The following is a 16,645-nucleotide window of genomic DNA, read 5'->3' on the forward strand; positions in this document are numbered from 1 at the left end:
TTGAAAGTCAGAGTTACACAGAGAGAGGAGAGGCAGAGAGAGAGGTCTTCCATCTGCTGGCTCACTCCCCAGATGGCTGCAATGGCCAGAGCTGTGCCAATCCAAAGCCAAGAGCCAGGAGCTTCTCCCGGGTCTCCCACGTGGGTGCAGGGGTCCAAGGACTTGTGCCATCTTCTACTGCTTTCCCAGGCCATAGCAGAGAGCTGGATGGGAAGTGGAGCAGCTGGGACTTGAACCACTGCCCATATGGGATGCTGGCACTGCAGGTGGCAGCTTTACCCGCCATGGGATAGTTTTTCGTATGATGCATTTTCCTCATGGAAATCCCCAGGCATTTTGAAGACACCTACCCAATAAGACAATTTCCTACCTAGATGTATTTCTTGTATGCATCTTGAATATAAATATATAATTGTCTAGGGGTTTTGTCACCTAGGGCAGGCCACCCTGGGATGTGCCAAGACAGGAGCCGGGGGCTCCCTGAGGACCCAGCTGGCGCCCAGCCAAGCCACAGGCAGCCATGATGGCAATGCCCCTGATGGTCAAAATGCCCAGCTGGGATCTGGGTGTGGCTGGGTCCTGCCAGGACGCCCGCCGTGCTCAGAGCCACCTCCGTGGGGACCCTGGAGGCCTACGTGGTTGTTACCAGGCAGAGGGGTGGCCGTGGGCCACTCAGCGCCTGTCAGCATGGCCCCAGGAGGAGCGGAGAGGATGCGTGTCTCTGCGCCAGCCAGTTCTCTGAAGACTAACTTTCTCCTCACTTTCTTCACAGATCCAAAGCCGAAGGAAAAAGATACTGGATGTGTACGCCAACGTATGTGGGGTGGTAGAAGGTGAGTGTGCAGGGGCTCCCCTGGCCTGCCCCCAGCGTCCGTGTGGGAAGGGGGCTCCGGCCTTGCCCAGGGGACCCGACTGCCTGTCAGGCAGAGGCTGGCCCCCAGCCCTGCTGAGGCGACCCCAGGTTTGCTCCTCACAGCACAGAAGGTGGTCCTGGCCCGGGTCATTGTGGGGCCACGCGGGGGCAGGGCATGGTGGCATTGTCACCTGGGGAACAGCCGGCACCAGTGGGCAGCAGCCTTCGCTCCCGCCATGGGCTCACAGTGTCCCGGGGCTTCAGCGTTTGTGGAACATAGAATAAAAAAAAGCAGTTTATTTTGCTGCAAAAAAAAAAAAAAAAAAATCATGCGTTGTTTTGTGATACACGTTTTCTCTGAGCTCTCTTAATACTGCATGCATGTGTGGATTTCAAAAAAAAAATTCTTGCACCAAAATAAATGTATCTTTAGATTCCATTTCCCATGAACCTTTTGAAGGACCCTCCTGTAACAAGGGAAGGGGCTTCACACCTCCCTCCCAAAGCCGCCTCCCCAGCACCATAACACAGGCCTCACCTGAGATACACCTGCCGCAGACAGGTGGGAGGTAACAAGACCGGGGCGCAACCATGCCAGTCAGAAGGCGCCGTCTCGGACTCCCAGCGGCGGCACGATCCAGTCTGTAACTCACCTTCTGTTCGCCCCGAAGGTGACCTCGCTGAGGTCAGGGGATTTTCCCACTTCCTGTCTGGCTGGCGGCCGTCGACGGCCTCCATTCCGCGGGTGGGTTGTGCCTGGACAGGCTGCTCGGGCCGCTGCTGGCCAGAACTAAGCGCTGAGGGTGAGTCGCAGGGCCAGCATTTCCCCCTGGCTGCCTGCCGAAGCGTGGCCTCCCTCCAGACACGCAAGCCCCGTCGGCCTGCCCATCGAGCCTGGCGGAGCGGGGCTGGCAGCTGCCCGTGGGAGCATGGACCTGGAGCTCACGCCCCATCACCTTGGAAAGGGCTCTACGTCCCAGAGACTGCGGCTTTCAGATTCATTGGGGGGAACTCACAAGCGAGAGGGACCCCCTGCCCCAGGGAGACCAAGCATGTATTTCCCATAATCCTGCAATGATACTGATGCCCAGCCCCCCTCCCGCCCCAGGACCCTGATGTAAGGGGTCAGCCCCAGGCGCTAAAGGCTTTTGGGCTTTAAACTTTTTTTTTAATAAAGGTTTGTTTATTTGAAAGGCACTCAAGTGACAGAGAGAGGGAGGAGAGAGGTCTTCCATTCACTGGTGTACCGCCCAGATACCAGCAACAGCCGGGGCTGGGCCAGACCAAAGCCAGGAGCCTGGAACTCCATCCGGGTCTCCCATGTGGGTGGCGGGAACACAAGTACTTTTTTTCCCCCTTTAAATGTTTTTTTTTTATTATGAAAAATGTCACAGAAATGCAATACCAGAGATTGCACAAGGAATCCTGTATCCCGCTCCCCCGCCTGGAATTATTCTCAGGCAAATCCCAGCCCCCTCCTTTTTTTTGGGGGGGGGGGGAACACAAGTGCTTGAGCCATCCTAGTCAGCCTCCAGGTGCATTAGCAGGAAGCTGGATCAGAAGCGGGATCTAAGCCAGGAGTCTAACCAGGCTCTCTGACATGGGATGCGGGCACCGCACGCAGGGGTCCAAGCCCCTGGCCCACCGCGCCTGCCCCCAGGTAGACGTTTTAATGTGAGATCGTTCTCCCGTGCAGTGGGAAAGCACACGGAGAGCCCCTGTGCCCTTGGCCAGGTTCCCCCGAGCAGAGCATCTTGCAGATGCCGATCGGGGGGTGGGGGGATGGAGGTCCTTGCTACCGCCCCCCAGATTTCTCCCTGGCTCTGCTCCCTCCCCCCCCCCTTCTTAGCTCCTGGCAGCTGCCAGTCTGTGCTGTTTCCATGATTGTGTTATTTCAAGACTGTTAGGAAAGCTGGGTGGGCATTTGGCTCAGTGGTTGAGACGTTGCTTGGGAAACCCACATTCCACATCAGGGTGCCTGGGTTCAAATCCCAGCTCGGCTCCCAACTCCAGCCTGCTGCCGCGGTGCATGCTGGGAGGCAGCAGGTGAGAGCTTAGGGATGCGAGTATCTGGGCCACCCATTTGGGAGCCCCGGATTCAGTTCCCAGCTCCTGTCTTCAGCCTGGCCCAGCCCCGGCTGTTGCAGGCATTTGGGGAGTGAACCAACAGGCGGGCGCTCTCTCTGTGTCTGTCTGTCCCTTGACCATTTGCGGCATCTGACCATGGCCTGGTCTCCCTAGGTCTCAGTCCCACGGAGCTGCCATTTGACTGCTTGGAGAAAACCAGCCGGATGCTGAGCTCCACGTACAACTCCGAGAAGGCTGTAGTGAAAACCTGGCGCCACCTGGCCGAGAGCTTCGGACTGAAGCGAGACGAGATCGGCGGCATGACGGACGGGATGCAGCTCTTCGACCGCATCAGCACCGCGGGCTACAGCATCCCGGAGCTGCTCACCAAGCTGGTGCAGATCGAGCGGCTGGACGCCGTGGAGTCCTTGTGCGCGGACATCCTGGACTGGGCGGGGGCCGTGCCGCCTGCTTCCCAGCCCCCCATTGCATCCTGAGGAGCCCTGCCTGGGGACTGTCCTCCCTGGGACGAGCCTAGGATCTGCCGAGGCCCTCGGGAGCCGTGAGCGGTGCCAACAGACTTCCAGGATAGGAGAGGGCTTCTTCATCATGGCGCCGCACGCCCGAGGCTGCTCTGAGGAGCAGAAGGGAAGTGAGGCGTGTCCTGCAGTGTAACCACAGAGAGAGGATTAAAGCCGGGTCCTTCCAGGGACCTCCCGGGGGTGGGGCAGAATGGGAATCTGCTCATTCGCCGGCCAGCCCACTGTGAATTCCTCGGGAGGCAGAAGTCCACGAACCACTTTGCCAGAAGCCACCACACCCGTTGAATGAGGGCTGCAAACAGGAGGAAGGCGCCATCTAAGGGGCACGTGGTGTCCCCCCCACCCCCGCTACACCCCGGGCAGTCCAAGGCGGCCGCGCTCAGGAGGAAGCCTTGGTAAAACAGCCGTGAGATGCCAGCCGCTGCTCCGGGTACCGACTCAGGTTCAGCGTGGTCTGTTCCTGTTGGTGGTGTCAGTGGGATATGTTACCTGTCCCGAGGGCACCCCAACTCCCAGGGGCCTTCCAGGCAAGGAAGGAGGAGCTCACCCATCCATACCCAAGGCACCTAGCGCTGTGCGGTGGCCAAGTTCATCACGCAGGAGCCCCACACCCAGGAGCTGACAGGGTAGGCCTGCCGCTCGGGGCCTTCGGCAGAGTACAGGAGTGACCAGCGCTGTCTAGATACAGAGGTGGCCAGGTCCTAGGCGGACAGCCAGGCATCCATCTGGAGTGTGAGATGGTGGAGGAGCCTCAGGGCGTGAGGGTCCAGCCGGTCTTGTGAGCTGGCCAAGGACAGCGGCTCCTGGGCTTGGGGTCCGGGGAGCAGGGCTCTGGCCGGGCCACTCAGCGCCATTCCTCCTCTCCTCCCTCAGCCTCCGTTTGCATTCTGCAAATCAGAGGTTAGCCCAGGAGTCTGTGTAAGCAGGGAGCCGTTCAGGTGAGCCGAGACGCGGCAGAGCTGCAGGAAAGTCCAGGCCTTGACGCGTCCCGTGGGAGCGAACCCAGCAAAACTCACCGCTGGGTGCCCGCAGGAGCCGCAAGTGTGGGACTTCAGGCTTAAGAGGTGAAGTGAACAACCCAGCGCTCTGGGCAGCCTCCCGGTTACACCTGGGCCGGCCACAGCCTGGTGGGGGGCTGATGTGGACTTGCTGCCTGCAGAGTTCCCACGCCAGGCCCCCACCCCCCAACCCCGCGATGGCTGCTAAAGGAGAACAGAGCACTGTGTTGAGAATCACAAGTCCCAGGCCCGCGCCCAGAGGCTCCGGGGAAATCGGGAAATCGGTCAGATGTTCAAAGGCAATGAGCAATTTCCGGCCGTGAGCGTAGGACACACTGGGGGGGGACCCTGGCGAGGTGCTGAATGCGTAACCTCAGCATTGACCGTGTCTGTGTGCTGCTGTTTTTTTTTTTTTCCCCCGAATCTCTTTGGCATCTCCTGCAAGCTAGAACTCCCCCACGAAGCTTAATTAGCCCGCGAATTCCTCCCTGGATCCTGCGGCGCGCCTGCCCCTGCTTTGCGGCAACGCTGCTGCGAGTCTCCCCTAAGTACACGGCACACGGCACAGGCCGGGAGGAGCAGCTTCCTTCCTCCTCGGAACCGAGAAGCGGTCTGCAGGCCGGGAGGGGCCTCGCCCCCGCTCGGGCCACGGGCTCCCCTGGGCTTCCTAGGCAGCAAGTTCTTCTGCGGCTCCGTGTCCCTCGGTCGTTTCCGGATCTGCAAACAAACCCGGGAGAGCTGTGCTCCCAGGAGTGTCCACAGGCCACAGGATGCCGGGCGTGGCGTGCCTTTGTGACACCTGAACCATTCAGAAGCTCCCCACCCCCTCAAGGCTAGGTGTGTGGCCAGTGAAGTCTGAATTGTCAATATTTGTGTCTCATTCTGTATAGATAACTTATTCTATTTTATAATCTCAATAAACTTGCAGATGAGCACTGTGGTGTAAGCTGTGTGTGTGTGTGTGTGTGTGTGTAGGGGAGGAAGCTCCGTGTGTGTGTGTGTGTGTGTGTGTGTAGGGGAGGAAGCTCTGCGTGTGTGTGTGTGTGTGTGTGTGTAGGGGAGGAAGCTCCGTGTGTGTGTGTGTGCACATGCATGTGTAGGGGAGGAAGCTCCGTGTGTGTGTGTGTGTGTGTGTAGGGGAGGAAGCTCTGCGTGTGTGTGTGTGTGTGTGTGTGTAGGGGAGGAAGCTCCGTGTGTGTGTGTGTGTGTGTGTGTGTAGGGGAGGAAGCTCCGTGTGTGTGTGTGTGTGTGTGTGTAGGGGAGGAAGCTCTGCGTGTGTGTGTGTGTGTGTGTGTAGGGGAGGAAGCTCCATGTGTGTGTGTGTGTGTGTATAGGGGAGGAAGCTTCATGTGTGTGTGTGTGCACATGTGTGTGTAGGAGGAAGCTCCGTGTGTGTGTGTGTGCACATGTGTGTGTAGGAGGAAGCTCCGTGTGTGTGTGTGTGCACATCATGTGTAGGGGAGGAAGCTCCGTGTGTGTGTGTGTGTGTGTGTGTAGGGGAGGAAGCTCCATGTGTGTGTGTGTGTGTGTGTAGGGGAGGAAGCTCCGTGTGTGTGTGTGTGTGTAGGGGAGGAAGCTCTGCGTGTGTGTGTGTGTGTGTGTGTGTAGGGGAGGAAGCTCCGTGTGTGTGTGTGTGTGTGTGTGTAGGGGAGGAAGCTCCGTGTGTGTGTGTGTGTGTGTGTGTGTAGGGGAGGAAGCTCCATGTGTGTGTGTGTGTGTGTAGGGGAGGAAGCTCTGCGTGTGTGTGTGTGTGTGTGTGTAGGAGGAAGCTCCATGTGTGTGTGTGTGTGTGTGTAGGGGAGGAAGCTCCGTGTGTGTGTGTGTGTGTGTAGGGGAGGAAGCTCCGTGTGTGTGTGTGTGTGTGTGTGTAGGAGGAAGCTCCGTGTGTGTGTGTGCACATCATGTGTAGGGGAGGAAGCTCCGTGTGTGTGTGTGTGTAGGGGAGGAAGCTCCGTGTGTGTGTGTGTGTGTGTGTAGGGGAGGAAGCTCTGTGTGTGTGTGTGTGTGTAGGGGAGGAAGCTCCATGTGTGTGTGTGTGTGTGTGTGTGTGTGTGTAGGGGAGGAAGCTCCGTGTGTGTGTGTGTGTGTGTAGGGGAGGAAGCTCCGTGTGTGTGTGTGTGTGTGTGTGTAGGGGAGGAAGCTCCGTGTGTGTGTGTGTGTGTGTAGGGGAGGAAGCTCCATGTGTGTGTGTGTGTGTGTGTGTGTGTGTAGGGGAGGAAGCTCCGTGTGTGTGTGTGTGTGTGTGTAGGGGAGGAAGCTCCGTGTGTGTGTGTGTGTGTGTAGGGGAGGAAGCTCTGCGTGTGTGTGTGTGTGTGTGTGTAGGGGAGGAAGCTCCATGTGTGTGTGTGTGTGTGTGTGTAGGGGAGGAAGCTCCGTGTGTGTGTGTGTGTGTGTGTGTGTGTAGGGGAGGAAGCTCCATGTGTGTGTGTGTGTGTGTGTAGGGGAGGAAGCTCCGTGTGTGTTTGTGTGTGTGTGTGTAGGGGAGGAAGCTCCGTGTGTGTGTGTGTGTGTGTGTGTGTAGGGGAGGAAGCTCCATGTGTGTGTGTGTGTGTGTGTGTGTAGGGGAGGAAGCTCTGCGTGTGTGTGTGTGTGTGTGTGTGTGTAGGGGAGGAAGCTCCGTGTGTGTTTGTGTGTGTGTGTGTAGGGGAGGAAGCTCCGTGTGTGTGTGTGTGTGTGTGTGTAGGGGAGGAAGCTCCGTGTGTGTGTGTGTGTGTGTAGGGGAGGAAGCTCTGTGTGTGTGTGTGTGTGTGTGTGTGTGTAGGGGAGGAAGCTCCGTGTGTGTGTGTGTGTGTGTGTGTAGGGGAGGAAGCTCCGTGTGTGTGTGTGTGTGTGTGTAGGGGAGGAAGCTCCGTGTGTGTGTGTGTGCACATGCGTGTGTAGGGGAGGGGATGGGAGGTGGGGGGCAGCCCTGATCCCTCGGCCCCGGCCCCTGCAGTTGGGTGCCGGTGATCAGTTGCAGGTGAAGGGTCTGAAACGTGCGGCCTGGGCCAGTCGCGTGTGCAACCCCCTGGAGCGCTGCTCTCCAAATTGCAGGCATTGGTTCTGGGGCGGCCGAGCCCTCAGCTCCCAGCGTGCAGCCAGCTGCGGCCCGATGCACGGTTGTCCACGCCTGCAGCTCAGCTGACCTGGCTGGGGCCTCTGCCTCCTGGGCCCCTTGCCTGGGCCACTCTGCCCCTGTCTTGATCAGCGTCGCCCTCAGCCAGTCAGCGAGCCCAGGCGCGTGCCGGTCTTGGCGCTGACACTGGTGTTTCAGAGCACAAGGCCCAGCTCAGAACTGGCCGCGGCCATGTCCACCTCGTCCCACCAGCCAAACCTGAGGCAACAGGCTGCGTCCCGTTCGCCTGAGCAACCACGCAGCCCAGTGGCGAGGGGCGTGGGTATGGGAAAGTGAAACGGGCAGAGAGCACAGAATTCCACAGGCAAAGCAGCTGCCTCTGGCTGTTGTATTAGATCACCACAAAACAGGGCCAGCACTGCGGCATAGTGGGTAAAGCTGCAGCCCGAGACGCCAGCTTCCCATATGGGCGCCGGTTCGAGTCCCAGCTGCTCCACTTCCAGTCCAGCTCCCTGCTAATGGCCTGGGAAAGCAGTGGAAGCTGGCTCAATCCCCGAACCCCTGTACCCACATGGGAGACCTGGAAGAAGCTCCTGGCTCCTCCCTTTAGCCTGGCCCAGCCCTGGCTGTTGTGGCTACATCTGGGGAGTGAACCAGCAGTTGGAGGGTCTCTCTGTGTCTCTCCCTGTCTGTAACTCTGACTTTCAAACTAAATACATCTTTAAAAATCAGTCACCGCAAAGTGGCTTCTAACAACGCACATGCATAGCTTTCCAGTCCGGAAGTCCCAGCGTCAAGGTGCTGGCAGGTGGCAATCCTTCGGGGCTTAGGAAGGGGGCCCACCCGCACGACCTCGTCCAGGCCCAGGCAATGGCGTCCCCGGGTGCACAGCTCCTGCATCTTCTAGGGCTATGGCTGCATCGCCGCCCTCCCCTCTGTCCTCACATCTCCTGCCTGACCCTCCCCACCTCGTGTTCCACCTTCATGGACCCTTATGATTCCGCGGGGACCCCCGGCCAATCGCCCAGGGCAGGATCCTCCACCTGGGGCCCAGGCGCAGTGGCACAGCCACAGGGGGACGAGGAGGTGACCATCTCTGCAGGACGTCCAGCTGCAGGGGCCACCCTCATGTGAAACCTCCTTTCCAGTTGGTCTTTTTTTTTTTTAACTTTTTATTCATTTTTATTTTATTTGAAAAGCAGAGAGAGAGAGAGAGAGAGAGAGAGAGAGAGATCTTCCTTCCACTAGTGTACTCCTGAAATGCCTACAACGGCTGAGACTGGGCCAGTTCAAGCCAGAAGCCTGGCATTCAGTCTGGTCTCCCCCATGGGCGGCAGAGACCCGAGGACTTGAGCCCTCGCCTGCTGCCTCCCAGGGTGCACAGCAGCAGGAAGTGGGGACTGAAGTGGGACCAAACCACTAACCCAGGTACTCCAGCATGGGATGTGGGGGGTCCCAATCCGTGGCGCGCTCTCTCTCTCTCTCTCTCTGTCTCATGTATTTTATATATTTGAAAAGTAGAATGGGGCCCGGCGCTGTGGTATAGCGAGTGAAACCACCATTCTGCAGTGCTGGCATCCCATATGGGCGCTGGTTCAAGTCCTAGCAGCTCCACTTCCGATCCAGCTCTCGGCTATGGCCTGGGAAAGCAGTAGAAGACGGCCCATGCCCTTGGGCCCCTGCACCCATGTGGGAGACCTGGAGGAAGCTCCTGGCTCCTGGCTTCGGATCGGCGCAGCTCCAGCCGTTGCAGCAATCTGGGGAGTGAACCAGCAGATGAAAGACTCTCTCTCTCTGCCTCTCTTTCTCTCTCTCTATAACTCTGACTTTCAAATAAATAAATCATAATAAAAGTAGAGTAATGGAGGACCACACACACACACACACACACACACACGGTGGGGGGGGGCTCACTCCCCAAATAGCTGCCACAGCCAGGACTGGGCCAGGCTGAAGCCAGGAGCCAGGAACTCATCCTGGTCTCCCACGTGGGTGACAGGGTCCACGCACCTGGGCCGCCCTCTGCTGCTTTCCCAGGCGCAGGAACAGGAAGCTGGACTGACAGCAGAGCAGCCAGGATCCCCACGTGGGTTCCCATCTCACAAACAGAGCTGCACCGGCGCCCCAGCTGCCAGCCCCTGACACTCATCGCTGCATGCCGAGCAGCCCCAGCCCGACCTGAGCTGGTCTGCTTTGCTGTGTTGATGCAAGATTCCTGCTGAGGATTTTTTTTTCAATATTTATTTATTTTATTTGAAAAGCAGAGTTACAGAGAGGCAGAGGCAGAGAGAGAGAGAGAGAGAGAGAGGAGAGAGAGGTCTTCCATCCGCTGGTTCACTCCCCAGTTGGCTGCAAAAGCTGGAGCTGCACCAATCCGAAGCCAGGAGCCAGGAGCCTCTTCCAGGTCTCCCATGCCTGTGCAGAGGCCCAAGGCCCCGGGCCATCTTCCACTGCTGTCCCAGGCCACAGCAGAGAGCTGGATCGGAAGTGGGGCAGGATGCCGGCACTGCAGGCTGCGGCTTTACCAGCTAGGCTACAGCGCCGGCCCCCCTGCCGGGGATTCTGAAAGGCAGGATGGACGGCAGCACACTGCAAGACCTTCCGCCTCACAAGGAAGTGGCAGAAACGCAGGAGCCCCCGGTTTTGAAGCGGAGGGCGTCTCTTTATTCGGGCCATTGGCTGTGTAACATTTCCCAGGGATGCGTTCGCTTAGGCAGCAACAGCAGCGTTCGGGACCCGCAGGCGTTGTTGTCTCTGGGGACAGCTGGCGCCCTGACTGCACTCTGCCTCCTGGGCCGCAGATCTACCTTGGCGCTTCTCCCCAGGATGCTGGGGTGTGCCGTGGATCAGGAAAACCTCGTACAGAACTTTGTCAGCCTGGAAAAGCCAACCTTGACCTCGTCAATCCCGTGAGCGTTTGACGTTTCGTAGGTGTGACATAAGAAACCTGTATTCCGTCTCTGCCCCGTTCCCTGGCACAGGGCTCTGAAACCCTTGCGACTAGCTAAGAGTGGTCAGAGCGTGCTGATGAGATGGGGCGGGGGCTGGGGAGCTCCAGGAAGGGGCTGGGTGCCTGAAGGCTGGGAGGGGAAGAGGGCTGGAGGCTGAGTCCAGTAACCAGTGGCCAGTGGCTTCAGCACTCGTGTCTGTGCGACCCAGTCTCCAGAGGAGCCTTCAACAGTGAGGTTAGAGAGCTTCTGGTTGGTGAGCACCTGGGGTCCCGGGACGGTGCCACTTCCCCATTGCTTGTCCCGAGTACGTCTTCCTGCAATGGTTTACCTGGACTATCTTTTTTTATGAGAAACTGGTAAAGGTCAGGAAATGTCTCCGTGAGTGGTAGAGCTGTGAGACCAAGTCATCAAACACGAGGCCAGGGTTAAGGAAACCCCACTTTACAGCCAGCTGGTGGAAGGTGCAGGTCTCAGCCTTGGCCCCGTGGCTGGCATCTGAAGGGGCACTCTTATGGGACTGGCTCTGTACCTGTGGACTCTGCCTAGGGCCAGCCAGTGTCGCATGACACTGCAGCCCCCCCCCCACCCCCACACACACACCGGAGGTAGCCAGAGCATTGTGGAACTGCTCGGGGTAAGGGGAAGCCCCACTCATTTGGTGTCAGAGGTGTTGACAGTATCCGAAAGCAGGTGTGTTCCTGTAGGTCAGCATTTCATTAAAAATAGTGACAACAGCATAGAGATAACTAGAGGAGGAGGGTTCCAGAGAGGGAGGTAGAAGGTATCCCCAATGCCTCATCCTGAGCCTGGTGCCTCACCCGGCCCGGAAGTGACCTGGGGCTCCCTTTTCCTGGCACTGTGCCCGCCCCTGTCACCTGTCCAGCCACTGCCCTTAGGGGGCACGCCCCCTTCAGGCATGCTCACCTGCCTGGGGTCTTCTCTACACTCCGGCTTCAGCTAAAAACAATAGGCTGCCTTTGTAATGACTGTGAGAATTAAACCAAGCATTCATCCTGCATATAAGGCTCCCTGGGTCTTAGCTATCTCTCATTAGCTAAGCTGGCAGAATACGGAAATGAGCAAGGAATGTTTTGGCTGGAATTTATGGAGAGAAGGCGATTGGAAGGCTGCAGCGATGCAGCTGGGATTCATCTCGATGTAGGAGAGAGAGGAAGCGAGTGCCGTCGGAGAACAGGCTACCGCGCACACGGCTGCAGGTTGCAGTGTCCTGGAGAAGCGACGTGGGACTCTCCACTTGGAAGGCTCCGCCCTGAGAACACGGCACTGGGAGGACAGGGCAAGCGGCCTGAACATGTGGACACTTGGGGTGGGTTTTTGGTGCAGCCATTAAGGTGCATCTTGGAGGGGGTTGGCGCTGTGGGTAAAGCTGCTGCCTGCAGTGCTGGCATCCCATATGGGTGCCGGTTCAAGTCCCGGCTGCTCCACTTCCCATCCAGCTCTCTGCTATGGCCTGGGAAAGCAGTGGAAGATGGCCCAAGTCCTTAGGGCCCTCCACCCACGTGGGAGACCTGGAGGAAGATCCTGGCTCCTGGCTCCTGGCTCCTGGCTCCTGGCTCCTGGCTCCTGGCTTCGGATCAGCACAGCTCTGGTCATTGCAGCCATCTGGGGAGTGAACCAGTGGATGGAAGACCTCTCTCTCTCTCTCTCTCTCTCTGTCTCTGCCTCTCTCTAACTCTGCCTTTCAAATAAATAAATCTTTTTTTAAAGATGCATCTTGGGCCGGCGCCATGGCTCACTAGGCTAATCCTCCGCCTAGCAGCGCCGGCACACCGGGTTCTAGTCCCGGTCGGGGCGCCGGATTCTATCCCAGTTGCCCCTCTTCCAGGCCAGCTCTCTGCTGTGGCCAGGGAGTTCAGTGGAGGATGGCCCAGGTGCTTGGGCCCTGCACCCCATGGAAGACCAGGAAAAGCACCTGGCTCCTGGCTCCTGCCATCGGATCAGCGCGGTGCGCCGGCCGCAGCGCGCCGGCCGCGGCAGCCATTGGAGGGTGAACCAACGGCAAAGGAAGACCTTTCTCTCTGTCTCTCTCTCTCACTGTCCACTCTGCCTGTCAAAAAATAAAAATAAAATAAAATAAAATAAAATAAAATAAAATAGATGCATCTTGGGCATCTGAATACTCAAGTGCCTTGGTTTGAGCCCCAGCTCTGCTCCCAGCTCCGACTTCCTGAAAATGCACACCCTGGGAGGTAGCAGCCAAAGGCTCAAGTGGCTGAGCCTTCTCCCCAAGCGGGAGACCTGGCCCAGCCCCAGCTGTTGCAGGCATTTGGAGAGTGACCCAGCGAATGGAAACGCTTTCTCTCTGTGTCCCTTTCAAATAAGTTTTAAAAGCAATATGGAGGCTGCATTGGTCTTTAAACCATCGACCAGAATATCAGAGGTAACTGGTGTTAAATGGCTGCTATCTAAGACTGAAGCAAATGTCCTTCAACTCTTCTGCAGTGCAGATAAAAGACAGCCCTCCAGAACCACAGCACGTCAGGCCAAGGTGCACACATTTCCAGCCTCAGCAACTGCTTCAGATCAAGACCCCTCTTGCTGTTACTGGGGATTTTTTTAAAAAGATTTATTTATTTATTTGAAACTCCAAGTTACACAGGAAGAGAGAGAAAGAGAGAATGAGAGAATCTTCCATCTGCTGGTTCACTCTCCAAATGGCCGCAATGGCCGGAGCTGAGCCGATCCGAAGCCAGGAGCCAGGAGTTTCTTCTGGGACTCCCACATGGGTGCAGGGACCCAAGCAGTTGGGCATCTTCTACTGCTTTCCCAGGCCACAGTAGAGAGCTGGATGGGAAGTGGAGCAGCCAGGTCTCAAACTGGCACCCCTATGGGATGCCGGCACCGCAGGTGGTGGCTTTACCCGCTATGCCACAGTGCCGGCCCCTAGGGGCTTTTTAAATGCAGCCCCTCACGAGTTCTCAGGAATAGTTGTGGGGAACTGCTGTCCACTGGCATTGACTGCGTGTCAGGCATTGAACTTCATCAGAGCCATGTGGTCCTCATTTAGCACCAGACAAAGCAGGAAGGGGAACCTGGCACACTCATGCTCATCTACGCATCCACGCTGGGACCGGAAGCTCACCGGGAAGGAAGGAGGCCCGGCGCTCTACTCATCGGACATGACAGGAGGTCACGGCTGGCCCAGACGGCTGCTGGCCTCAGCACACCCCATCCAGCAGCGCCTTGAAGAACGGTCTCTTACAGACTGCTCTGGCTTTACTCAGGGCACCAGCCTGCGCCTGCGGCTCTGGGTTCTGATGCCTCTGGGAGAGGCATCGAAGCTGGAGAGAGGGCTCACCCGGACCCCTGGGGCTGCCCTCTGCCGTTGTCACCCCTGTCCTGCTCTCTTCTGGGGTCACGGGGATCCGCTGGGCCTCTGCGCACTCTGGCCCGGAAGTCTGACCCTCTCTTGCCAAATCAGTGGTTTCAGAGATGTGCAGATGTGCAGCTGAGCGGTCAGCGGTCACGTCCGCGTCCTCCTCCACACATCCCTGCTCTCTCAGGCATGTCACCGACCTGGGGAGTCTCCCGGACGCCTGTGAGTGCCGTTCACGGCTGCTCCGTGCCTGGTGATCTGCCCCTTTCTGTGGGGAGGCACTGTTAGGGTACCAGACCGAGACGTCAGTACTACGGCTTGTTCTCTTGAAGCAGCCGCTATCCGCTATCCGTAGCTGGATTCTGGGGGAACATGCAACAATGTTTTTACTGAACAACATTTCAATCCACTCTCCCCACGCGCCTAGACAACTGCTGTATTTGTTATGTGATGTTGCGTGATACCTCCCCATCAATGCTCTTCGTAATGGAACACGTTTCTGGGATTTGGTTTCCTATGTAAGTCACGGTTAGAAACATTTACATTTTAAACTTGTTATTTTTCTTTTCATTTCCTTCGAAATGTAGAGAGAAAAAGAGACAGATGGAGAGCTTCTGTCCAATTGGCACTTCCCAAATGCCCACAACAGCTGGGGCTGGGCCAGACTGAAGTGAGGAGCCAGGACTCCATCCGGGTCTCTCATGCGGGTGGCATGGGCCCAGCTCCTTGAGCTGTCACCTGCTGCTCCCCTCCCCCACAGTGTGCATTCGCAGGAAGCTGGAATCAGAAGCAGAGCCAGGACTTGAACTTCAGCATTCTGACACAAGATGCAGGCAGGTATCCCAAAGAGCATCTTAGACGGCCGGGCCGACCTCCTGCCCCAGAAACACTCTAACCCATTTTCCCTCTTTGAAACTATTTGCTCAGGCTCAGCCTCCCAAGTGGAAAACACTGGCTCAGCCTAATACGCTCATTACTATGTTTTCAGGAAAACGGAGCTGACAGGCTCTTATTTTAAAGTATTCCTGCTCATAGGAATATCTAAATTAGCAAGCTGAGGGGGCAAACTTTGAACTTATAAAGTGTTAGAACTACTAATTCCAAAATTTCTAGTGGTGACAACAAGCAGGGAATATACTTTTTTACAAAACCAAGACACACTGAAAAGATAATCTCTTTTTTTTTTAATTTTTTTGACAGGCAGAGTGGACAGTGAGAGAGAGACAGAGAGAAAGGTCTTCCTTTTGCCGTTGGTTCACCCTCCAATGGCCGCCTCAGCCGGCACGCTGCAGCCGGCGCACCATGCTGATCCGATGGCAGGAGCCAGGTGCTTCTCCTGGTCTCCCATGGGGTGCAGGGCCCAAGCACTTGGGCCATCCTCCACTGCCTTCTTGGACCACAGCAGAGAGCTGGCCTGGAAGAGGAGCAGGCGGGACAGAATCCGGCGCCCCAACCGGGACTAGAACCTAGGGTGCTGGTGCCGCAGGCGGAGGATTAGCCTAGTGAGCCGCGGCGCCAGCCTAAGCAAATGTTATTAATGATGAGCTGGTTATGCACTTATTAGGAAAGGACTTGGGCCATATTCCACTGCTTTCCCAGGCCACACCAGAGAGCTGGATCAGAAGAGGAGCAGCTGGGACTCAAACCAGCGCCCATATGGGATGCCGGGACTGCAGGCTGGGGCGTTAACCCACTGCACCACAGTGCCACAGCTCCTGTTACACAGGACGGAGGGTGAGGGCGTAAGTGGCGGGCTGAGCAGCGGTGCACACAGCTCTGCGTAGGGGATCCGTGTGAAGGGGCAGCCTGATGGCACCGAGTGAATCTCACAGGCCACGGACGGCACAACCAGACCAGGATTGGGTGAAGAAGGTGGCAAGGGGCCGGGCACCAGTTCATGGCCAGAGTGTAGAGCTACAAGTGCAGTTTCCCAGGGGGGACCCAGGGTGGGGGTGGGGGACAGTGGCAGGAAGCAAGTTCCAGAACCTGAGAGGGTGAGTGACCTCTGGCCAAGGGACACAAGCAGTCACGGTGACCCCACGGGGAGGAAGCAGGGAACAAATAAGCTACACCCTGTTCTCCTTTCTCCCTCCGGCCTCCGATGCAGAGCCTGGCAGACACAGGGGCCATCCAGGCCAGAGAGGTGGGGAGTGAGGCTGGGGGGCGCCCACCACACCTACATAGGCAGCCTGTGGGGAGGAAGGGGGCTGCGCTGGAGGAGCTTTTTAGTCATCCTTCTGATATTGCTAAACACGGACTCTCCCATTCACGCTTCAGGCCCGGGGTAGACCAGCTGACCATGAATTCGCTCCCAAGGGGGCCAGCCGCAGAGCCTGGTGTTGTGTGGGGCTGCTTCCCTTTGCCCAGGATTGTCCCAGGCTGTCCCCACAGCATGTAAGCCTGGTGCCGAACACCCCACACTGGTTGGAGGCATTGCTGTAGGACCCCCCCCCCAAGCGGAGTCCACTTGCTGGACACCCAGAAAGCCAATCTCTGACATCGGGGTGGTGGGAGAAAGCCCGTGTTTATAGCAAAGCACAGAGCAAGGAGGGCAGCTGTGGCTTAGTTCCCGGCTCCCCAGGGAGTTAGGGGTGCAGGCTCTTAGATACTGAAACCAGGGCCGAGAGCTGTGTGATCCACTCGTGTCCAAGCTCCTGGTTGGTCAGCAGTGCTCATCACCTTCCTCTGATTGGTCGGTGACGCCGGGCTCTTTAGGGAGTTAACGTGGCCAGGTGAGCTCCAGTTAGTCTTGGGGGCCACGTGTGTGTGGCAATGACATTCTGCCCGGACCTGGAATTCCTGTGCACAAATCGCCCTAGGACAAACTGGCCCTCAAGGTTCC

At 57.5% G+C, this 16,645-nt stretch overlaps 1 protein-coding gene across 1 annotated transcript in view; it reads left to right on the forward strand.

Annotated features, from left to right (window-relative positions):
• The window catches only part of EDAR (ectodysplasin A receptor), a 75,333-nt gene extending 69,938 nt beyond the window's left edge, over positions 1-5,395 (forward strand). The window contains exons 11-12 of the mRNA XM_002709985.5: positions 773-833; positions 3,095-5,395. Of these exons, the coding sequence (XP_002710031.1) occupies positions 773-833; positions 3,095-3,417 (384 nt within the window). The 3' untranslated portion in view covers positions 3,418-5,395. The remainder of the gene's footprint in view (positions 1-772; positions 834-3,094) is intronic.
• Positions 5,396-16,645: the final 11,250 nt, after the last annotated feature.

Source organism: Oryctolagus cuniculus, chromosome 2 (genome assembly GCF_964237555.1).
Source record: "Oryctolagus cuniculus chromosome 2, mOryCun1.1, whole genome shotgun sequence".
Taxonomy (NCBI): Eukaryota; Metazoa; Chordata; class Mammalia; order Lagomorpha; family Leporidae; genus Oryctolagus; species Oryctolagus cuniculus.